General features: G+C 35.6%; 1 protein-coding gene across 1 annotated transcript in view; it reads left to right on the top strand.

Moving 5' to 3' along the window:
- KPNA1 (karyopherin subunit alpha 1) overlaps positions 1-25421 on the top strand; it is a 95274-nt gene that overhangs the window by 36518 nt on the left and 33335 nt on the right. The window contains exons 2-4 of the mRNA XM_043992833.1: positions 3165-3298; positions 12462-12569; positions 23836-23935. Of these exons, the coding sequence (XP_043848768.1) occupies positions 3170-3298; positions 12462-12569; positions 23836-23935 (337 nt within the window). The 5' untranslated portion in view covers positions 3165-3169. The remainder of the gene's footprint in view (positions 1-3164; positions 3299-12461; positions 12570-23835; positions 23936-25421) is intronic.

Below are 25421 nucleotides of genomic sequence, written 5' to 3'. Positions count from 1 at the left end.
TTCCTAACAATGTACATATAGTTTGTCATCGTTCATTTCTTTGAAGCCTTTATGGTTATTTTAACTTATTTTTTGGGGGGTGAGGCAATTGGGGTTAAGTGACTTGCCCAGGGTCACACAGCTAGTAAGTGTTAAGTGTCTAAGGCCAGATTTGAACTCAGGTACTCCTGACTCCAGAGCCGGTGCTCTATCCACTGTGCCACCTAGCTGCCCCTTGAAGCCTTTATGGATGGTATGGGACCTATCGGAACCTAAGCTCTGTTAACATTTTGACAGATCATTCATTTATATACCATGTTAAATTGTTCAGAGTGGTTCTAAGGTTCCTTTTTTTTTTTTTTTAACCTTTTGTTTGGGCTAGGATCTAAAGCCTTTTTCTTTTCTTAGTTGATATCACCTAATCTATTGATAATTAGTTCTAGTATTGTGTATATGCAGATAATTAGCTTAAGTATACTAAATAAATATTTTAATATCAGATAACCAAAGTTGAATTAAATCTAGAAGTTGGAGGTAACCATGGTTACCTGCTTCTACATTTATTAGAATGGGTTTAAAGAAAACTGCTTTAAGGTGTTTGGAAAAGAGAATAGGAAACCTGAGGAAACGTCATGCAACTAAACTTCTGCCAAGCTCTGTTTAGTAGAGATTCACCTTTTTATTTACCATAGGCTCTTAAAACTTTCAAGTTTCCCATGGTTTACATTTTGACCATCAGTTTCTTTTTTTTAAAGTTATGGAATAAAATAAACATTTCCATAATGTAATATAATAAAAAGATTATTGTACATGAAACTGCAAATCTGTTATGTATAACTTGCTATTCCTTTAAAATACATAATAAAGTTATGTAAACTTTTCCTTTTTTTCTTTTCCCCACCAAGAGATGGGCAATCATTAGTTTCTCATAATTAGTCAGAATCAGTTCCAGAATAGCATGTTCCTACTGTGACTTCTTTTTTCTTTTGAAGAATAAAATGATCATAGATACAGAGGTGAAAGTTACCTCAGGCCATCTAGTCAAACCCCTGATTTACAGTTTAGGAAACTTGAGCCTCACAGATAGGTTAAATAACTTGGCCAAAGTTATGTAGATGATAAGAGTCATTAAGACAAGTGAAGAATTTATCATTTGTTCTAAAAAGATCAAGCAAATGTTTGCCTGGTTTGAGTACCTTATCACTATACCTTTTTTTTAGGGGGGCAGGGATGCTGTTTGTAATCTGTGTCTTGAAAAGAAATATCCACTTTTTTCCTTTAACTGTGGGTTCTAGTATCCAACTGTAATGATTGGAATGACGCTACCTGCTGGAGACTTACTGTAGGAAAGCTCCGCCATGAGGAGAAGGCGTCTGAGGGCAAGCCATGTGGCTTTTCTTTGGCATCAGGAAGTGATGTTTGCTTGTGGGAGGAAGAAGGGGTGAGGCTGGCTCTCTCGCTCTTTTCGTGAGGACTCTTGTGGAGAGTGGAGCTAAAATGCACTCTCCCTTTGATAGATAGATGAATCTAGGCCTTTCTTTCTTCACCAAATTCCTATTCTCCTTAATAAATGCTTAAAAGTCTAAACTCTTGCTAAAGCTTATAATTTATTGGTGACCACTCATTAGATTTTAGATAATATAGATAGAATTTTAGCCCCTTACACAACCATGCGTTCTTATATTTTCCACCACGTTTGTCTTGTTTTGTGAATTTCCTCTCATAAATATATTTTCTTAATACTTCATACAACTCTGCTGCCTTCTAAATAATACCATTTGATCTGTAATTCTGATTTTCTAACTTTTATAACTATCGCTACTGATCTAGACTTGCTTTGGAGTGTCTCAGACTCTAAATGCTACTACCCACATCAGAAAATCCTAATAATTAAACATCTTTATTTATTTTGGATGTATGACTCCATCAGAGTTAATTCATAATTTTTATCAAACTTAGGTTTACTCATTGCAGTCATGAGGAAAGCTGTCTTTTTATTTCTTGCTAGATCCTTCCCAGACAGACACTTCACTAATTTAGTTAACCTATTAGAATGTAATTTGTATCTGAATACAATAATTCTGGAAAACAAACATTGAGTGACTAGAAGATAAATCTTGGAAAATTGACTAAGATTGAGGTCTAGGGTTTGGGGTTTTTTTTTCCCCTTAAATATTTGAGGGTATAACTGGAAGGTTCACTGTATTCATAGTTATTTTAAGAGGGCTGGTGTCTGTATTCTTCATAGTTTGTCAACAGCAAGGTGATTTTAGACATTTTTCTTTAATGAATCAAAATTGTTGGTGTAGGATTTATTAAGGCACATGTTACATACAAATAGCAAATTTACAGGTGTGAAGAAGTATATGAAGAAGTGCACTTATATTTGGAATAAGTGGCTAAGAGATGCAACCTGTACTTTGTTCTGGTCATTTTTTCCTTTTTGTCTTATTTTTTCCCTAGTTCTACAACACTGCTATCTTACTAAGTTCCCTAGTTGAAGGAGGATACTGGTTTCTTTTGGTCCCCAATTGTTGTCAGTTCAGAGTGTCTTTACTTTGGACTTCCTTCTCTTTTATTTTATGTTCCATTCATCTAACATTTAATGTCTTCTGCCTCATTCCCAAGGTTCTAGTTTCCTTCTTTTTTTTTTTTTTTAACCTTTTGTTTGGACTAAGATCTAAACAGACTTAAACATTTTTTCTTTCTTAGTGGTATCATTTAATATTACAGTTGATAATCAGTTCTCGTATTGAAAGTATATATGCAGGTATTAGAATAAATATACAAATAAATATATTTTGATATCAGAGAACCTATGATGAATAAAATCTAAAAGTTCAGGGTTACCTGCTTCTACCTTTACTGGAAAGGGTTTAAGAAAATTGCTTTAAGGGATTCAGAAAGAGTTTGGGCATCTAAGGAAATGTGATAGAATTACTTCTGCTAAGCTATACTCATTTTAGAAAGCTCAAAATGTCTTGAAACTGTTTCCAAGAAAGCTTGAAAACTTAGTTTGCCTGTCCTTTTGTTAGAAACAACCTTTAAGGATAAAATAAACCATAGTTTTAGACTCAGTTTTTTTTGCACAGAGCTATCACAGTACTATATAGAAGACAGATCACAAAGCAGTCTTTTCCATTCTTTGTCTTTGCTGGACTCACTCTCTCAATATAACATTGCAGAAATCATGACCACCTCAGGAAAAGAGAACTTCCGCCTAAAGAGTTACAAGAACAAGTCCCTGAATCCTGATGAGATGCGCCGGAGGAGGGAAGAAGAAGGACTTCAGTTACGCAAGCAAAAAAGAGAGGAACAGGTAAATCTTTTATCTTTGTTAATTTGTTACAGTTTGTTTCATATTCCAGGATAAACCTGAAAGAAAGTAAAATCAATTTGTAGCTTTTTTTCATGGTTTTAGATACTTGGTTTATGTGCTCTCAAGCCAAGCTTCCTAAACCACTGAATTACAGTTGTATCCAACTCCCTCCATGCCCCCAAAGTGCCCATTGGAACAATGCTTCTCAATAGTTTCTATCTTAAAACCTCTAGAAAAGTCTTTCTACTTGTTCCAAGCTTCTTTTTAGAACAGCTGGTATATACTTTGGGGAGAGAGAAGATCTGAAAGCTTAAAGGAGACAGATTGATGCTTTATTATGCCAGTTGTGGTCAGACCTAGAAGGATTCCAAGAAGGATAGTGGCATCTGAGGAATATGAAGAGTGGTCATGACTTACTTGTAATTAAAGTGGCATAGTTGTAAAAATATTTTTTATTTCATTATATATTTCCCAGTTACATGGAGGAAAAATTTCAACACTCATTTTTTAAAATTGTGAGTTTTGAAATCTGAATTCTTTCCCTCCCTCCCCACCCTGAAGAAGGTAAGCAATTTGAATAAAACAAGAAAAATTATTTTTAAAAAGTATGCTTTAGTCTTTCATTCAGTGTTCATCAATTCTCTCTCTGGAGGTGAATAGTATTTTTCATCATGGGCCTTTTGGAATTGTCTTGGAACCTGTAAGTGTCAACCATACTTATTAGATTCTTTGTAGAGAATAAACTTTTTTCAAGTTTATGTCCATTAATATTATATTGCAGCATCATAAGTAGAAGGAAAAGTTAAGTACTATAAGCCAAAAAAACAATTTTATGATCAAATACTTAGTTGTGTACTTGATTTTCCCCCATTCATTTGACTTTTTTTTCACAATGATGGATAATAAGCATATATACTTACCCTTTTTCTGTGAAGTAGAGCACTGTTCCCTTCATCAGTTTTTTTTTCTACCACCCACATCTTCATATAAATCACCTACAGATTGCTACACATGAATGTAACATAATGTGTACACATTTAGGCATAGTCTTATCGATTGTTTTGACATCTAGTCCTCAGTGCATAAATTCTTTTATAGATGTTGATTGGTGTTAACTGAACCTACTTGGTATCATACAGATTTAGGCCTGATTTCAAGTGAATGGGACACATCTCTAGGTTGGTTTAGAATGATTTAAAAAAGAAAATAAGCAAAGCACAGTATTGGAAGGTAATGGGCAAGTACAGTTAGGCATAGAGTTGTATGTGGCTTCTGTTGTCTCCCTACTGTCTTAGTCGCAGCATGTTGGGTGGTGGCTCAGACAAGGAGTAGATATGCTTTTTGTTTGAAGGCCCAGAGACACTGGGGTCCCAGGTTTACATAGAATATTCAGACAAAGGGCCTGCTGTAATGGCTTTCATGTTGCTAGTGAAATGATGGGACCAGGCAGCATGAACCGGTAGCAAAGGAGGTGTACAGCAAGGTCTACTTAGGATGAGGAAAGTAGAATCATAACTTTGGCACATCTGCCAGATTGCTAGAGTTTCAACAGTCAACTTGCTAGAACTGAGTGCAGTTTGAACCTTAAGTGTATCAGAGTTATGTAATATGAGACAGTCCTAGGAAAGTGGAGTCTTAGATTCCTCTGGCTGTTTGCTTGGTCACTTCTAGTTTCATTCAGTGCTGTTAGGCACACTGCATTATAGAATGCTGTATCATTGTGGATGCATTTTTGATGCTATAATTCCCTGAGAGTTATTTGTTAGAATCCTTGGGATGTATAATGAAGCAGCGTGTTTTATACTAGAAAGCTTCCTAAACATTTCTTTTTTGAATGACTACCACCATTGTTTTGTGACGCCTGACTTGATTATTAAACAGCTAATAGTATGGTGTCCCCTTCCTTATTGGTGCTAGAATTATATTTGAAATGTAGTTACTTTGTTTGTGTTATCTTTACAGACACAGCTTATTAAGTTGTTTAGGCTTCCTAATATGTCTGCAGTAGAGTAGCATATGGTGTTTGTTTTCCAGTCTCATAACAAAGTGGTAAGTATCATGGCACAATACATGTTTATTTTGGGACTTATCTTAATTCCATGATCCTTCCAGTCACTTCGTCATCTATCTGAAAATATCACTGGCTTCTGTTAAGTCATCCATTATTTTTTTTGTGTTGAGAGTATCATCATGAGAGATGATGTTTCAGAGTTAGCAGAGGTTGTTGTAACGATCGGCCATTTAGCAAAATGATACTGAAAAAGAAGGACTCTCAGAGCAATGTAAAATTTTGGTAAATGATTCTAACTATTGTGCATTGTTTTATTATTGAAAGCATGCAATATTAGTGTAATGCTAAAGATGGAATAATTAGGGCTTTTTGCCCTCAAAGCTTTGAAGAGTGAACATGGTCTCTTTTTGTAAACCAACTAGTGCATATGTCAGTCTTTGAAGACAATAGAGGATTGTTGAAAAGTAGATAATAAACTATAATACAAAAATATAGGCTTGCTTCATTCACAGCAATTCCTTCTTTCCCATATATCTCTTGCAGTGGGCAAATGTTTATAGATACCTCTGTAGTTTCCCTTTCCCATCAACTATTTTTATCAATTCAACTTTTGACATAAGTCCTAGTCTAGTGCTTTATCATGGTCACTTCTAGACCTTGGATTCTAAAAAGCTTTGCTAGTGAAACACAAACTATAGTGGGTTGTACTGAGCTGAAGCAGCTTTGAGGACAGTCCTTGTAACAACAGTCTGTCTGCTTATTCAAGAGCCAGCTTAGCTAAATATGGAGAATCAGCACTAGGTTAACTACTAGGTGATGATTTACTATTTCCTGGGTTGTCATGGCTTAGTAGAAATACAAAGTAGCCTTCAGTTCTTAATGTCTTCTTCCCCTCTGAATGTCTACAGTGATGGGACAGAGGATACTTAGAACCCCAGTTTTTAGATGTAGCCCAACCCACTCATTTTCAGTTGAGGAAACTAAAGCTCAGAGAGTGTGGGATTTGAACCTGGGTCCTTTTGACTTCAGAGTTAGTGGTTTGTTTCCACTGGGCCACACCACCTCTTAAAACATCAAAACAAAAAGATTATACATCAGTGTCTTGCCCAGGCTGAAGTACAGTGTCTGTTTACAGTCATGATCGCACTACTGATTGACTCAAGAGTATTGACCTATTTCATTTCCTACTAGGCTATTTGTCCCTCCATAGGCAACCTAATAGTCTCCTATTCCCAGGGCCTTACTATATTGATGCCAAATTTAGTGTTGTCATCTAATCAGCATAGCTTTTTGGAGCTCAGTACTCCTCCAGCCTCTTCCTCCTAAATAGCTAATTCTGTGTGTATAATATAAATATCACCATGCAGGTTCAAAGGTATTATATATGTCACTCAGTCATTCAGCCAGGCATTTATTAAGCTAGCTGTATATATTTTATCCCAGTATCTGCTACTCCTTCTTCCTCTTTCTGAGTATGGATGTTTGCTTTCATGTTTAAATTAGATGAGTCAATCACTAATCTCTGATCTCTAGTAGGACTTCCCCTAACCTGTTTCTCATGATGAAATGCTCCTAGAACTCTTATTTGGAAATAGTTTAGAAACAATCACAACAATGTTGATTTTCCCTTATATATCCACTCAATTGAATAGAAGGAAGACTGTCTTTTATATTTTTAAAAAAATGTTATACCCAGATAGCTTGTTGCAAGTAACTTTCAGGAAGTAAATGTATGGCACACCTATCCATATGTAAGTGCTTTGACATCCACCACTCAGTTATTGAAATATCCATTTCAAAACCCATCTTATGACAATCAGTCATCCCTTTTAACAGTACAGAGGGAAAATAAATATCTCAAGCTGTCCATTCAAGTACCCTCAGTTAGCACCAGGGATATAGAAAAATGCAAAAATACCTACCCTGAAGGAGTTCAAATTCTAATGGGGGAATTCCACAAGCACACTGTACATAAAAGATATGTAGAGTTTAAATGTGAGGTAATTTCCACTGGAAGGCACTAGTGTTAGATGGGAATGGAGTGGGAAGGAGGGCCTCTTGCAGGAGGTGGGATTTAAGGTGAATCTTGAAGGAAGCCAAAAGGCGGATATAAAGAGGGAAACATTCCAGACATAGGGCACAGCCAGTGCCAAGAAAGGGATTTGGGAGTGTTGTGTGTGAGGAACAGCAAGGCTGGTGTTCCTGAACCATAAAGTTTGCAAAGGGGAGTCAAGTATAAGAAGACTGGAAATCAAAGAAGGGACCAAGTTCTGAAGGACTTTAAAAGTCAGACAGGTTTTTGTAATTGATGATTAAGGTAATAGGAAATCCCTGGAGTTTTGGGGAGAGGAGGTAACATGGGCAGAACTGTGCTTTAGAAAGATTACTTTGGCATCTGAATGGAGAATGTAGGGACAGACTTAAGGCAGGGAGACCACCTAGAAATCTCTTGTCCACACCAGAGTGGTGCCTGTGTGAATAGAGAAAAGTGAATGTATATGAACAGTACTATGAAGGTAAAAATGACGAGACTCGGCAACACAAATGTGGAATAAGTGTGAGAAGAGGAGGCAAGGGTTACACTAAAGCTATCTAGTAGCTTGGTGTACTAGTAGGATAGTGGTACCCCTTCAACAACAGTAGGAAATTCAGGAGATGGGAAAGTTTCAGGGAGAAAGATAAGAAATTCCATTTTTGATGGGTTGAGTTTGATAGCTATGGATATCCATTTTGACATGGCAGGAAGGCAATTGGTGATACGGTCCTGGAGTTCAAGAGAGAGGTTCTGCTGTGTGAGTGTGTGTGTGTGTGTGTGTGTGTGTGTGTGTGTCTAGATTTGGGAATTATCTACAATGAGTTGATAATGGGAGTTGATGAGATCACCAAATGAGATAGTATAGAGTGAGAAGAAAAGTGGACTAGGGACAGAGCCTTGGGGAATACCCATTATTAATGGGCATGTCCACGATGAAGGACAAGCAAAGGAAACTAAGAAGGAACATTCAGACAGGTAGGAGGGAGAACTAGGAGAGAGTAGTGTCATAAAAACCTAGAGTGAAGAGAGTGTCCAGAAGAAAGGGTGATCAATAGTGTCTAAGACTTCAGAGAGGTTAAGGGCGATGAGCACTGAGAAAAAGGCCATTAGATTTTACAATTAAGAGATTATTTGTATCTGGAAACATCAGCTTCATTTGAATGATGAACTCAGAAGCCATACGATAGAGCGAAAGGAAAAGAAGTGGAGGCCCCAGTTGTCAGATAGCCTTCTTAAGTACTTTAGCCAAGAAAGGAAGGAGCAATAGCATAACTAGCAGGGATGAATGGATCAACTGAGGGTTTTTTGAAGATGGTGGATGCTTGTAGGCATTAGGAAAGAAGCCAGTAAAGAGGGAGAGATTAAAGGTTAATGAGAAAGTGGCTATTATGAAAGATGGGAGCCAAACTGCTGGAGAAGATGGGATGGAATAGGATGTCTTGTGCATGGAGAGTTTTCCTTGGCAAAGAAAAGAATTGCTTTAACATGCTTGGCTTACCACTCAATTATCACTACATGCTCATTGACTACACTGTCTTTGGAAATGAATCGTAGAGTTCTTAGATGACATGATTGTAGAGTGCTCTTAGTGTCATCTCATCAAATTTTGTTCTGAATTTTCTTGAAGTTTTAAATGATCATCATGCTGTGTTTCAGTGGAGCACCTTGTCTAGCTTTCTTGGGATCATAGGATATCTTCCTACTTATGTATTGTATGTGTTACTTAGAACTAATAGTACACATCCATTATTTAAAAATTAAATTTAAATTTAAAAATTAATTTCTTTATGCTTTTTGAAATCATGAATATGGGCTACCTCTTAAATTTTCTTCATCTCCGTCCCCTATGTTCCAACACTATTGCTAGAATTATCTTTTTTTAGGAAGAACTTTTGATGTTTCATAGTTGACATTTTTTAAATGTTAAAGTTGTCTTTTTACATCCACATTTTTAGCAGTTTGAAATGATTGCCATCTTGCTGTCATAAATGAGTAACAAGACCAAATCAGTGCTTTATCATAACCCATGGTAATTAAATATCACAAAGGCCATGCTACTGCTCCTCTGATACAATCAAGAATGTGCCAGTGTTTTAAGGGGTGACATGCTGATAAACATTGCTACTGATTATAAAGTCATGCTGTGCATATAATGGAAATTGTTTGCTATTTAATTTTTCATTATCCTGCACGAGATAAGAAGCCAAATAGTTTTAAAAAATAAATAAGAGTCACCCAAAATTATCACCTTCATGGTATGCCACTTCATTGAAGAATCTCATCTATAAGGACAATAGCCTTTCTGTCTTACATGGAATGCTTGTTCTTTGTTGAGATGCTTAAATTTTAGTTTTTGAAGTGCCAGTTTTGGGGAGATAGCTTTTGTTTTTCTGTTATCACCTTTATTCCCAAACATATCTCTATAGCTTACCCCCTAAAAATGAACAAGGAAAAATTATTGCATTGTTTTTAAAAAGGACATTAAATGAAAGAAAAGCTAAAAGAGGAAAACTAAGGCAACTCTAAGGTTCTATTTCTTACTCATCAGATTCACTGCCCTGCCCGCCGCCGCCCCCCCCCCCCAAAGGAAAATGACAGGACAGAGGAACTATAGGAAAGTAGATACATTACTTTACTGTTGTTGGAGCTCTGAATTGGTATAGCCATTCTGAAAAGCAATTTGGAATTATGACCAAAAAGTTAATAAATTATGTATATTCTTTGTCCTAGACACTACTGTAACTCAAAGAGACCAACAAAAGATAAAAAAGACCTATATGTTCAAAAATATTTGTGACAGCTCTTTTTAGAGCAGCAAAAAAGTGGAAACTAAGGGAGCGGGGAATGACTGAATAAATTATGGGATATAAATATGATGTAATATAATTGTAAAATGAGAAATAATTGGATGAAACCTTGAGAATATCAATATGATGTAGAGTGATGTGAGCAAAACGAGAACAGTTTATACAATTAACAGAAATATTAAGAAAAATAATTTTTCAAGACTTGAGAAACCTTATTAGTGATGCAGTGACAAACCACAATTCCAGGGGACTAATGATGAAGCATCTTACCTCTTGACAGAGAGGTGATAGACAACATGCAGTATGAGGCATGCATTCTTGGTCATTACCATTGTAGGAATATATTTTCTTAATTACACATATTTGTTACCAAAAAAAGAGAAAAAAAAACACAAACAAAAGCAAAAAGTAGCAAAAACAGTTCAGCACAATTAACCAACACATCAACTGAGTCTGACAGTATATGTTCTTTTCTCTTTTTTTGAAAACTTTTTAAATTTTAGTTTTCAGTTCCAAATTCTCTCCTTCCCTCTACTCTCCCCACTCTGTGAGAAGGCAAGAAATACAATACCCATTTATTTTGTTAATTTATATATTACACATACATGTACACATATGAAGTCATACAAAACACTTCTACACTACCCATGTTTGCAAAGGGAAAAAAGGCAAGAAGGAAAAAAACTTGCTTCTTTCTGCACTCTTTGTGTACTTTTCCACATCCTCAGTCTCCTCCTTTTCCATTTAAGGTGGCAAAGTGCATTTTTTTCATCTCTTCTTTGGGGCCAAGCTTGGTGTAATTAAAATTAGAGTTTTCAGTTTCATTTTTATTTCATTTACTTATTAATTGCATTTATATTGTAGTTATTGTTCATACATTTCCTGGTTCTATTAACTTTGCTTTGTATCATTTCATAAGGTTTCTCATGCTTCTATATTCTTGACATTCGCCATTTCTTTTAGTATAGTAATAATATTATCTTATGTTCACATATCACAGTTGTTAAATCATTCCCCGGTAATTGGGCATACACTTTTGTTTCCCATCTGTTTATTACTACAAATTGCAGTGCTCTAAATATTTTGGTGTATATACATTTCTCCTCCCTCCCCACCACCACCTTTTTATCATTTACCTCCTTGAGGTGTATCTTTAGTAGTGGAATCCCTAGGTCAAAAGAATATGGTCATTTTAGTACATTTTTCACGCCTAATCCCAAATTGCTTTCCATAAACAGCTGGACTAATTCAAAGCTCCACCAAGTCTATTAGAGTGCTAGTCTGTCTGTATCTCTAACATAGACTGAATATTCCCATCTTTTGTAGTCTTTATCTTTTGTGATTTGTTCTTTCCATTGTTTGGCTGAGAATTTCCATTTTAGGTCTACCTTATAAAAAGTACCTGATCTAGTTCTCTTCTAATTTTTTTTTTAATGGTATGGTTTTTAATCTGTTGATTACGTAGCTGTTTTGAGCATATATTGCTGTATGGGATAAGATGTTGGTCTAAGCCTAATTTTTGCCAAACCACTTTCTAGTTTTCTCAACAGCTCATGTCAAATAGGGAATTCCTCTGGAATATTATTTTTTTTAAAAGCTGATCTTATTTTTAAAAGTTTATTTTGCATTACTTTAGTGTCTAAATATATCCTTCCTACCCCTACACAAACATTCCTAATAACAAAAAATTAAAAACTAGAGAGGAAAAAAAGAAGTTTAAGAATACCAACTAATATTTATAATAACCCAGTATTGCATAATCATAAGTCCCATGCCTCTGCATTTTAGAGAATAAGGTAACTTTCTCAAATCTTTTCCTGGGTCAAGCTCAATTATTATAATTTCCCACTCCCCTTTTTTCCTTCCCTCCCTTTTCTCCTTCCTTCTGTTTTTTCTTCCTTTCTTTTTCCTTCTCTCCTTTACTTCTTTCCTGTCTTCCTTTCTCTTTACATTGTTATACTTGTGTATATTATTTCCCCAGTTTCCTTTTATTCTTTGTCTTCCTATCCTTCTCTAAAGTCTTCAGGTTTTTTTTTTGTTTGTTTTATATCTCCAGGCATTCAGTGTTTACTTTGTTTCCAGTTCTTTGTTACCACAGAAAGTGCTTCTTTGGATATTTTGGTGTGTATGAGAGCTTTCTTTCCACCTTTAACCTATATACCTGGCCTGTGGTAGGTGCTTGATAAGTGCTTGTTTAACTTCTTTAGGGCATATGTCTAGCTTTGGGATCTTTAGGTTAAAGCATGTCAACATTTTAGACATTTTTCTCAGCATGTGGAATGCTGTTCATAAAAGACTTTTCTTTTTCAGTTGTTCAAGCGAAGAAATGTTGCCACAGCAGAAGAAGAAGCAGAAGAAGAAGTAATGTCAGATGGAGGCTTCCATGAGGCCCAAATCAATAACATGGAGATGGCATCAGTAAGTGAGATGTGAAAGGCAAACATTTTTCATTCTTAAAAAGTCAGTGAGTGTTAGCTTTCTTTTAAATTAAGGAAACTTGTTGCGTGACTTAGAATAATATTTTGTATCTAGGTTGTGTATTAATATCCCTTCTTCCCAGCTTCCTACTCCACCCCAAGGAAGCATATTCAGTAATGTCAGACTTGAATTTGAAGATTTTCTTGGGTATTTAATAACTGTGTGACCCTGGGCAAGTCATTTAATTTCTCTCAGTTTCAATTTCTCGTGTCTAAACTGGATATAGAAATAGTTCTTCAAACTTGTTGTGAAATTTAATTAGCATAAGATATATAGTAAAGTGTTTTGCAAGCCTTCAGATGCTGACATTATTATTTCTTTAAACCAGAAGAAATTTTAGCATAAAGATAAAGCAAACACATGGAATTTTATAATGTATTTTGGAAATGTTATGTTTAATTTCATTTTAGGAAAAAACTACACACCTAAAAAATTAAATTTTCTCCAAATTGAATAATAGATTCTTTTTTTGTTTTTGTTTTTTTGGGGTTTTTTGTGGGGCAATGAGGATTAAGTGACTTGCTCAGGGTCACACAGCTAGTACCTGTCGTGTCTGAAGTTGGATTTGAACTCAGGTCCTGCTAAATCCAGAGCCAGTGCTTTATGCACTGAGCCACCTAGCTGCCCCCCTTGAATCATAGATTCTGAGTCCTTATGTTATTAATAAAATATGTTCCTGTGGTTAGAAGAAATTGCTCTAAAAGATACTAAAGGACGTTTAAGATAGAATAACGTATCATTCAAAATTAGTAAGAATAATCAATTCAGTAAGACACTGATTCTAAGAAAAAAATTTGCATTATAAAGTTTAATGTATGTTGTAAATGTATACATTTAGAACTTATTAGGAGACTGTACAAAGATCTAAACTTGATTATATAGTCCACATTCTTATCCAAATTTTTCTACATTGTATAGATAATGAGAGATGAGAAAAGGGAGAAATTTTGGATGTAAATATTGCATGATATATTCTTTGAAGTCTTTGGTAGTTTTCTCAAGCTTTTTCTTTTTGAATTAGTAATAAGAACCACATACCTGCAGAAATTCTTGTAATTTCCTGCTTGTAATTTCAGAGCCTGAAAAGAACTTGTGTCATCCTTTGTCATCAGGATGATACTAATAAAATGTTATTATAGATTTTTAGAGGTTATAATACATTATGAAAATGTATTGAAACGAAGGGTGCTATAATAATAAATCATTGTACATATTGAGTCTAGATAAAAGAGAGGTAGAAGAGTAGGACTTGGTCATTGTTTATCAGTGAACAAGAAAAAAGGTACTCTTGATTCTAGATGATAAATCTAGATAGCTGAGATTGAACTATCCTGCAAACTAGAGAAGAACAGTTCATTAAGCGCCCTGGTTTCATAAAATTATCATGTAAGAAGGTCAGCTCACTTTGTACTAAACATTTCTTTACCAAACAACCTTTTTGCTCTAATATTTAGTGTACTTAGTGCAGCTTAATAGAAAAAAAGGTGACATTACTAAATTGGTGAATTTTGTAGCAATTTATAAGTGACAAATTTATGTTTTATTAGTAAATTGGAATTCTGTTTTGCAAATTAGTAGAAAGTGTACTGGCCTGGGATTTGAACTGTGTTCTAGTCACTACTTTGTCACTAAAAAGCTGTATAACTGTGGCCAAATCACTTTGTCTCTATGGGCCTTGGTTTCTTTGATGTGGGGATAAGATGATATCTGGTGTCCTTTATATCCTATGAGCCTTATAAGTTATTGCCATTTCATATAAGCAGCATGGCATAGTAGATAGTCAGCTTTATAACCAGGAAGACATGGGTTTAAGTCCCACTTTTGACACATAATGGTTTTTTCATCTTGAGCAAGTTACTTAACCTTTCAGTGTTCTAGGCATATCACTAAGAGTATAAGTTACAGAGGAAGTGATGACCTGTATTGTCAAGGGTTTTTCCTCATGTGGAAATTCTCTGTACAAATTTAATCACAGATCTAGAATCTCCCCCTGTTCTATATTTATAATTTCCTTAGGGTCTTATCATATTGATAGTCCATTGTTAACTAAGAAAAAACAAGTTTCTGAATCCATGAATTTGTAAATCAAACCTTTAGCCATGACAACTACATGTATGTGGTAACATACCACCTATTGTACAACTGGAAGAATTTAAGCTCTAGTTATTTTTATATATTAATGATTGTGATAGCATTAATGTTTTTTGAATTCATGGAGTACAAGTATAGTATGTTGTGATTTTTATGAATGAATAGGTCTTTACTAGGTTATTCATAGACTGCTTTCATTGTTTTACAAGCATCAGAATTTCTGTTTTAAATCAGTGGAAAAGGTCAAAGCCATGTAAATCCTGATTTGCTATTATTTTATTATAAAGAAATGTTCCCAGACCATCTTCTTTCCATACATAATCAGAAAGATACTATGGGGCAGAAATATTTATCAGAGGAGTTATTACCTAAATGAAGCAGAATTAAATCCTTTTCACAAACTGAGGACTAGTTGAAGCTAACATCAAAAACATTTTAACAACTTAAAAAAAAAATTCCCTAGGGAATTGCAAGGAAGAATTAAAAATAACCCACTACATTTAAGCATGCTAGGACCTTATACTAGAAAGGAGAAAAAACTAGCTAAAAATCTTACCTAGTGGTTCTTTTGAAAAACTGCACCTAAACTGATCTGTTTTCTTTTATCTTGTGGAAGCCAACTTCTCTTAAAAATAACTAGCAGAATTTTCAGGTTTCCTGTCATTGAATAGATTTGGTATAATATAAGGCCCATCCTATAGAGGCTAGTATTTCTTCTTAGGCACTATGCTTGCAGTTTCAATAGCTTATATCAGTTAAACAATGGTAAGTTCTATCTACTTTGGAGGGGGGGGGGGGCGGCAGTGAGGGTTAAGTTACTTGCCCAGGGTCACACAGCTGGTAACTGTCAAGTGTCTGAGGTCGAATTTGAACTCACATCCTCCTGAGTCCAGAGCCGGTAATTTATCCACTGCGCCACCTGTCTGCCCCCCCCCCCCCCAGTTCTATCTATCTTCAAGGAGTTTATAGGTTCAGTGGATAGCCTTTCCTCAGTTATAGAAAGAAAGAGTATAGTATAGCATATAATTTCAGACATTTATTCTTTGAGCAGCTTGGGTAATTGTTAGTATGTTGGACTTGGAGTCAGGCAGGCTTGAGTTTGAATCTTGACTCAGACATTAACTGTGTGACACAGGCAAATAACTTAACTGTTCTTAGCCTCAGTTTACGCATCTATAAAATGGGGATACTACATGCAAATACATGCAAAATGATTGAAAATCATAAAGCATTACATAAACTCTAGTTAGCTTAAAGTAACAACATAAATTACTAAATGCTGGCTTCTAATATTTCTGAAGCAATATTTCTCATATGTTAAGGAAAGATGGCCATATAGAAAGATTTGGTAAAGATTAGAACTTCCCTGAGTGACTGAATTACGGCTTAACTATTGTTAACCTCGACATGGCCAAGTAGTTTATTTCTTTTCTACTTTTTAAGAATCATAAAATCTAAATGTTAGAAGGAACATCAGAGATCATGATCTGCCTCAATTTATGTTGTTACTTTAAGCTAACTAGAGTTTATGTAATGCCATTAAGAAATAGTAGGAGGGCAGCTAGGTGGCTCAGTGGATAAAGCACCAGCCCTGGATTCAGGAAGACCTGAGTTCAAATTTGGCCTCAGACACTTGATACTTACTAGCTGTGTGACCCTGGGCAAGTCACTTAGCCCTCATTGAGAGGAGAGGGAAGGGAGTGTGGGAGAAAAATTTGGAACTAAAAATCCTATGAAAACAAATGTTGAAAACTATCCTTACATGTAACTAGAAAATTAAAAAAATACATTTATTTTTTTTAAGTGAGCAATAGGGGAAAATAAATAATAAAAGAGTAGTTACCAAAGACCTCAGGAGGCAGTAAATTCAAAGATCTTGAACATAAGCAGATAAACCAACAGGGAAGATATTAATAGCAGAAGGAAATGTGACCTCTGGATCAAGTAAAATAGTTCAGCCATCTACAGATAAGTATGACAAAACCAATAAAAATTAATCAAAACCTGATAAAGCAGAGGAGCCTGTGGGTGCTGAAGAACTATAGCAGAATGTCTTTAAATGTTTTTAAAAAGAAATAAGAATTGTGAAAGCAGAATAGAAAATCCTGAGTCTACTGTGGCAACTGTTAACCAAAGAAACAAAAAAGAGGTTTATTAATTGGGAATGCAAATATAGGGAAGTGAGACAATCAGGAAGTAGAGAGGCAAAAATCAATATCATTAAAAGAAAACTTGATCTCCAAGCAAAATATATTGACCATGAAGTCAGAATTTTTAGAGACAACTTGAATATTGTAGGTCTTCCAGAAGAACATGACAGGTCAAAAAAATCTGAACAACATAATGCAATAATGCAACAAAACTACTCAACTTTTGAACATGGAAAATGAAAGTGGCAATAAAAAGAAAGATCACCTCAAAAAAATTAAAAAAAATAAAACCCTACACTCCAAACTACAAGTCACATAGGGGTTTAACTGAATGATCCTGTGGAGAAAATAAGAAATTCTGAAAGCAGCCAGGGAAAGGACCTTCAAATATAAAGTAAAGGGAATTTGATTAACACAGGACTATTCTGGTTCCACTAGAAAATGCAGTGGAAAATAAAGTTATTTGTTTCAAAGAGCAGTGATGCTGAAGATGCAGCCCAAGGTGACTTAACTAACAAATCTGAGCCTGACCATTAATGAAAAAAAGATGGACATTCTATCAAAAAGAGAATTTAAAACATTCCTAGAAAAAAAAAAAACAACCAGACCTGAAGAGACTATTTGCTCCTTAAGCAATCCAGATGCAAGAAATAACAGAAGGGCAAACAAAGTAACCAAGGACAACAACAAAATAGTAACAGACAATTAAGGGATTTCTTTCCAAACTTATGTAAGTAGACAAGAATGAAAGAAAAGGTCAGACAAAAGTGATGTTGGGGAAGCAGATCTGAAATATCATGGAATAATCTCATAATAACCTGCCTACAGGGGTTTTCTTGGCAAAGATACTAGAGTGGTTTGCCATTTCCTTCTCCAGCTCATTTTACAGATGAGGAAACTGAAACAAAGGTTAAATTACTTGCCCAGGGTCTTACAGCTGGTGTCTGAGGCTAAAGAAGGACTTAATAAGCCTAGAGATCAGGAAACAAAGAATAGTCAAGAATAGATAGGGAACACAGATAATGAAAAGAATGAGGGAAAGTTTTAGAAAAAGGTACAATGAAATTTTTTCAACTAATGAACAAAAACAAGGTAAAGGAGAGGAAAGGGATTCTTCTTGACTACTTAACTGAGAGGAAAATACTTAAAAGCAAGCAAGAAAAAGAAACTTGAAAAAGACTAACAAGTAGAGTTAGGGAGACTTGGGGGACTCCAAGATAAGAGGGAGAGAGCCAGTAGGAATAGGGCCATCTTAAACTGTGGATTAAGCTAAGATAACCAAAGAGATTGTGTTTCCAACAGACCACCGGGGTGGGGGTGGGGGCATGGGGATATTAGAGACATGGAGAAGAATATAAAGCCATCTTTCATGATTTTAAATGTAAATGGATTAGATGGCCTCATAGAATGAGTGACAGATTGGATAAGAATAAAACCCCACAAATATGTTGCTTACAACTACATTGGGTGCTGGGCAATGGGGGTTAAGTGACTTGCCCAAGGTCACACAGCTAGTGTGTGTCAAGTGTCTGAGTCAGGATTTGAACTCAGGTCCTTCCGAATCCAGGGCTGGTGCTCTATCCACTGCGCCACCTAGCTGCCCCCTACAACTATATTTTTTAGTAGTTGTTGTCTTTGTTTTTGTTTTTTGAGGGCCAATGTTTTTTGAGGGGGTTAAGTGACTTGCCCAGGGTCACACAGCTAGTAAGTGTCAAGTGTCTGAGGTCGGATTTGAACTCAGGTACTTCTGAATCCAGGGCTGATGCTTTATCCACTGCGCCACCTAGCTGCCCCCTTACAACTACATTTTAAAAACAAAGTTTAAAATAAAAAGAGCTGGGGGAAAAAATTATGTATCAAGTAAATCCCCAAAAAGCAGAAATTGCAGTCAGTGCTAATCTGACAAAGCAAAAACAAACATTCAGAACAAAAAAGGATAAACAAGAAAAGGAATAGACAGCAAACAAGTATCATTTTTTTTTTTTTTTAGTGAGGCAATTGGGGTTAAGTGACTTGCCCAGGGTCACACACCTAGGAAGTGTTAAGTGTCTGAGGCTGGATTTGAACTCAGGTACTCCTGACTCCAAGGCCAGTGCTCTATCCACTGCGCCACCTAGCTGCCCCTTAGTATCAATTTTAAACTTAGAAGCTCCAAATGCCTTTGCATATAAATTTATAAAGGAAACATGAAGTGAGCTACAAGGAGATATAAACAGTAACAGTTGTGACAGGACACTTCAGTTTTCCTCTCTGTTTTGGATAAGTCTAACAAAGATAAAAGGGAATTTTAAAAACTGAACAAATTGCTATAAAAACTATTTACATTTTGACTAAATAATATATATTATTATATAATATAAATGAGCAGCATCATTTCTTAAAAACAGTATGAAACAAAAATTAGAGGGAAAGCCAAGTTTATAAGAAACTTGATCAGGAATTCAGGAAAGCCAGATCATGTTGAGATCTTTCAAGGATGAAAACAAAAGACTTGCAAGTGGGAAAAGATCTCAGTATTATAACAAGTTACTTTCCTTTTCATTGACATTGGAACCACTACATTTGGATTCTTAACATATCCATACTTGTTTTGTTATTTGAGAAATCTAAAATAGTACCTAAAAAAAGATGAGAAGGGTAGTTGGACCATATGTACAAGGGAGATGCCTAGCCTTGTGGCCGTACAATTTAAAGGGTTATGAGGGATTGATTCTCATGATAATTTGAAGAGGGAGATACAGCACAAGACAATTGGAATAATCATAGATATTATTATTTCCCCACCCAAAACAATCAAGAACATCAATAACTAATGGCTCATATTTCAATTTCCCATCTCAACAAATTTTTTTTTTAGAATAATTGGAATGTGTAGGAAGAATGTTCTTGATCATGGTATGAGAAGGGATCAGATAGTTTTTTTTGTAAACTATTTTTTACAGTAGACACTGCAGCTTTATATATCATTGATTATAAATTCTTCAGGTGAGAAACCAACTCTCCTGGAATATAAATTCTTCAAGGATTCTCTCAGTACATAAAGGCCACCCAGTTGGAATCTAGACAAAATTTTCTAGGCTTCTCTTTTTATGCCAGAAACAGCAAAATTTCTGTAAGGGCCCTATTACCACCCCCTTAGAGATCTAGGCAAACTTCCTCTGGTCTTTTTTCCAGAGGACATCAGAAATATCCACTAATGGGCTGCTCTTTTTGTGGTGGCAAAGAATTGGAAATTGGAAATTGAGGGGATGCCCATCAGTTGGGGAATGGCTGAACAAGTTGTGGTATATGATGGTAATGGAATGGAATGCTATTGTGCTGTAAGAAGCGATGAGCAGGCAGATTTCAGAGAAACCTGGAAGGACTTACATGAACTGATGCTGGGTGAGATGAGCAGAACCAGGAGAACATTGTACACAGTATCAACAACGCTGTGTATTGATCAACTGTGAGAGACTTGACTCTTCTCAGCAATACAATGGTCCAAAGGACTCATGATGGAAAATGCTCTCCAAATCCAGAAAAAAAACTGTTGCATCTAGATGCAGATTGAACCATATTATTATTTTTTTCTTTTTTGAGGTTTTTCCTTTTTGCTCTGATTCTTCTTTCACAGCATGACTAATGCAGAAATATGTTTAATGTGATTGTACATATATAACCTATATCAGATTACTTGCTGTCTTGGGGAGGGGGGAGGGAGGGAGAAAAATTTTGTAGAAATCTTGTAAAAACAAATGTTGAAAACTATCTCTACATGTAACTGGAAAATAATAAAATACTTTTATGAAAAAAAATCCACTAATGGATCCCTTTCACTTCTATGCTACTCTTACTAGAATTAAGCTCAGTCAGTAACAGAACAAGTAGGCTCAGTTAAATCAAGTAAGCCCAAAACAAGAACCTTAGGAAGGCTCCTAAGAATGGGATTAAACACCAAAGATTGATTACTTATGTTTTCAGGAAGTCAGGCAAACTTTGTCCTAAAGCTTTGCAGTATATAAGATCTCACAATAAAATAAACAGTCTAAGTCTGAACACCAAAAGAAAATATAATTTTATTTTATTATTTCTTAACAAGGCACCAGAATTTTAGTGATGCAAGGCCATATTTTTAATATTGTTTACAAGTCTAATAGTTAGCAAAGTGCTTAAATATTTAAGGAAGCAACAAATACAAAGGTCTACAAAAATCATCTCAAAGTAGTCTGACTTATAAGCGCCAGAAAGGGGGAAAAACCTATACAATTACAGCCTGAAATGGGAAGGAGGGGGATAATTTTTTTTCAAGTGGATCCCAAAAACCAGAGCATGCAAAAATTTCAAGTCCTGGCTGAAGAATTTCTCCTGATGGGGTCTTTACAAATAAGTAAATATGAAGAGTAAAGTTTCATCCCAGATAAGACCCCACAAGTACCTATCACTCTCTGACCTCTTTCTTCCAGAGCAATGCTGACTATGTCTCCTAAGAGTTCTAGGATGCCTGGGGTTCTCCTGAGGGAATGGGGGTGTCTTTCCCTTATATTTTTGGTTCAGGCCTCCCTTTTTGATGTGTCCTCTCCACGTTAGCTGTTAGTGATTAATGCTTCATTTACATTTAATCAGTGAACACAGATTTGGTTTTACAAGGGAGCATTTAATTAATTTACAGATACTATCGCAAGATCGGGAGTACACACATTTTTACCCCTACCTGGAGGAGCACACTGTCCCCTATCGTACTACTTTGATTCTTAAGGAGATTTGTTTCCAATTTAATTTTTGCACAGCATTTGTCCCACTAGGTTCCAAATATGGTATAGCCTCCAGATGACTCCTTCATATCAGTTAATCACTGGATGTGGTCATTATCATTATTCCTTAGAGCCTCAATGATGGAGTGGTTTTCTGATAAAACCAATATGAACTCTACTTTTGGACCTCTTGGTGGCTTTAGCCCCTGACATTTTGAAGCTCATGCGGAAAATAGAAAGTGGCAAAAAGCAAGAGGCTCATATTCCCGGTCTATATGTTGGCCTCAAATGGAAAGCACCCAGAATCTCTCCCTTCATAGATAACATTATGTTTCACCAGAGTACTAGTCAGGAAGGAGGGGAACCAAAGATACAACTCTAGGTAACTTTTCGAATGCACCCAAATTATGCCTATGCAGCCAGTTGAAAAGGCTCCTCTTTATCACAAACCTAGCAGACCAGAACCAGTTACAGAACATCTGTGAATGCTGTAGGACTTTCTAAGGCATTTCATTGCCTTCATCATGTCTCTATGAAAGCAGGCTCTTCAGCCTCTACTGTGTGGGGGATAAAATTAGCCAAGATGTTGATACCTGCTCATTTACCTTCCATTTTCTGCTGTTTATTTTTTAAAATAATTATTTTTATCACCCCCAATTACATGTCAAAACAATTTTTAACATTGGTTTTAAAATTTTTTGACTTCCAAATTACTAATCTTTCCTCCCTATTTCTCCTCCTCCCCTATTGAGAAGGCAGACAATTTGATATAAGTTATACATGTACAGTTGTACAAAACATATGTCCATATTAGTGATGTTGTAAAAGAAGACACAAGACAAAAAACACCAAGAAAAATGTTTAAAAAAGTATGCTTTAATCTTCATATAGACTCCATCAGTTCTTTCTTTGGAGATGGATAGCATTTTTCATAAGTCCTTCAGAATTGTCTAGGTCATTGTATTGCTGACATTTGTCCACTGTTTAAAAAAATGTATTAATTGAATAGAACAAAATACAGTTTTGAGAGCCGTCCTACAACAAGGTGTCTCTCATGTTGTAGCTCTAAAACTATGATCTTCAGAACCTTTCTTAGCATTGATTTTCAGTAATTCTAAATAGGCTGCTTATTTGTTCCACCACACAGAGGAGATCACCATCTAGAGGTGACTTCATTGAACTACAGGCACATATATGGTAGCTAAATTGTAAGAAAAGTATTGCGGAGCCATATTATTGGCTCTTATTGTACATCGTTAATCACTGTGGATGTCAAAGTTCATTTGGAAGTTCTGAAACCTTCATGACCACCTTTGTAAGATGTTTTTCATAGACTTTATCCATGTCAGCATGATAAATACTCAAATGAAACTTTTGACAAATGTTTCCCATCAGTTCATCAAAAAATCTTTCAAATGACCATTCATCTAGCAAGCAATTATCAAGAGCATTCTACATTAATGGTATTGGGATTAGTGCTAATGAATGTAAACACGACTAAGATATATACTCACTGTCTTCAAGGATCTCACCATCTAACTGGGGAGATGTGACACAAATACCTGTGTTAAAATTTGGTAAGTTGGTTGTGTGGGTAGAGAAGTGTCCGGGACTTTTCTTTCATTTTCATAATAGAATGGAATTGAAAAATAGTGTCATGTTTATTGTACCTATTAAAGTAAAGGAAACCTACCTGAAGCCCTCTTATGTTCTGACTTGATTTCTTGTACTTAACCTCGTTTTCTTTCTATTATTTTTCAATGACTACAGTTTAGCTATAGTATTCTTGGTATAAGCCACTTCCTAAGGTGTATCTTTCACTTAGGTTCCTTGCGAGTCTAAATGAAAGACTAGTCATAAGGACAAGACCTATTATTTCATTCATGATGGAAACTCTCTAACAGAAGGCCAGCTACTATCCCTACAATTTATAGGGATACATAGAACATTGAGAGGCTATTCGATTTGCCCAGGGTCTTATTGCCAATCTACATCAGAGGCAGAACTTGAACTTGGATTGTATTTAAGTGTGTATATATATGTATGCATGCGTGTATGTTTTGATTCAAAACGCAAGAAGTTAAACCTAGTTCCTTGTATTTGCCCATTGTTGTATTATCTATGTTTTTATGTTTTTCTTGAAAAATTATTTTGTGAACCTATAGTAGTATGTTCATTTAGCTTTTCTCTGAAAACTATTTGATTATATTTGGATATTGTGTGTTATTGCAGGGTGGTGTCATTACCTCTGATATGATTGAAATGATATTCTCCAATAGCCCAGAGCAGCAACTTTCAGCAACCCAGAAGTTCAGAAAGCTACTTTCAAAAGGTAAGTTATGAATCTATTACAAGCATATATTTTGTAGATATTTCCATAGTATGACTTCCACAAAACACATTCCTTACTATAGATCAGTATATTTTGAACTATCTTATCAGAAGAAAAAAATACGTATAATTTATAATCAATGCTTATAGTCTTACTTTTCCCACTTTGATTAGAATGGATACAACTAAGATGTTTTTTTCTCATTCTAACCTACTGCATAAAAGACCACTGATTGATTGAAATAGCATTTAACAACTCATTTAAATTGAGACATCTGGGCTCTCCCTTTAGCCTCATTTACTTTTTTGATGAAAAATAAGAGATCCTGTGAAAGGAAAATAATTTCCAATTTTAATGTTCCCAATTTACCACTAAAGTAAAGTAGTACCACTAAATTTACTCAGTTTGTCAAAGGTTTTGATGATCTGAGTGTGTGTATGGTCATTTCCACATAATCAACTTGGGTTGAATCAGGTTATGTCCCTGACTCAAATAAGTCTTAGAATCTTAGAGTTGGAAGGAACATTAGAGGTCATTTAGTCTAAACTCTCACACAGAGGCAGCTAGGTGGCACAGTGGATAAAGCACTGACCCTGGATTCAGGAGGACCTGAGTTTGAATCTGACCTCAGACATTTGACACTTACTAGCTGTGTGACCCTGAGCAAGTCAGTTAAACCTTATTGTCCTGCAAAAATAAAAAAAAATAAACTCTCACACAGTGTAGAACAAAGCAGGGAGTAAATGCTTTATCAAGGAAACAACATCTGTTGTAGAAGAAAATCTTCATTAGTGGGTGACACTAAGAACTTTTATACCTTTTATAAGGCCATATCATCAGTCATAGAACAGGTGAAATCTGGGAGGAGCTCTGATATCTGCAGTGTGAAGGGAGTGGGGCAATCCCAGAGTCAAGGAGTAATAAATAAGTTAAGAGTTTCAGGGTTGGTATGATCTTGCAGGATGATGAGTTTCTAGAGACCATCAAGTACAGAGGAGTGCAACTGGTAAGAAATTATGAGATGGATCCCCTGGGTACCCTCCCTAAATAAAGGATCTGGGAGGAACTCTCCAGTGTCCACCCTCTCCAATCAAAGGGAGGGAGAAACCCAGGATCATAGGTCTTCAGACCTCAGTTTTCTCATATAATAACATCTCAGTATTGGCATTGGAAAACAGCCTGGTATAGCAGAATAACTACTGTTTTGGGGGGTCAGAGGATAGGACTTCAAGACCTGTTGGTGACTTACACTGCCTTGTGATCTTAGTCAGATCATTTAACCTTCCTGGTCTTCATCTTCTTCATCTGTTAAATGAAAGGATTAGATTGCCTCTAAAGTCCCTTCTAGATGTAGAACACTGAGCTATAAGCCTAATAAAAGTAATAAAGTAATAGCATCATTACTTTCAAAATCAGGGGGTTAGACTAGATGAGCTCTAAGTTCCTTTCTAGTGCTAAGATTTCATCTTTCTTCTATAATTATGAT

The sequence above is a fragment of the Dromiciops gliroides genome, chromosome 3 (genome assembly GCF_019393635.1).
Source record: "Dromiciops gliroides isolate mDroGli1 chromosome 3, mDroGli1.pri, whole genome shotgun sequence".
Taxonomy (NCBI): domain Eukaryota; kingdom Metazoa; phylum Chordata; class Mammalia; order Microbiotheria; family Microbiotheriidae; genus Dromiciops; species Dromiciops gliroides.
Note: the sequence above shows the minus strand (reverse complement) of the source record. Positions and strands in the feature narration are given on the sequence as shown.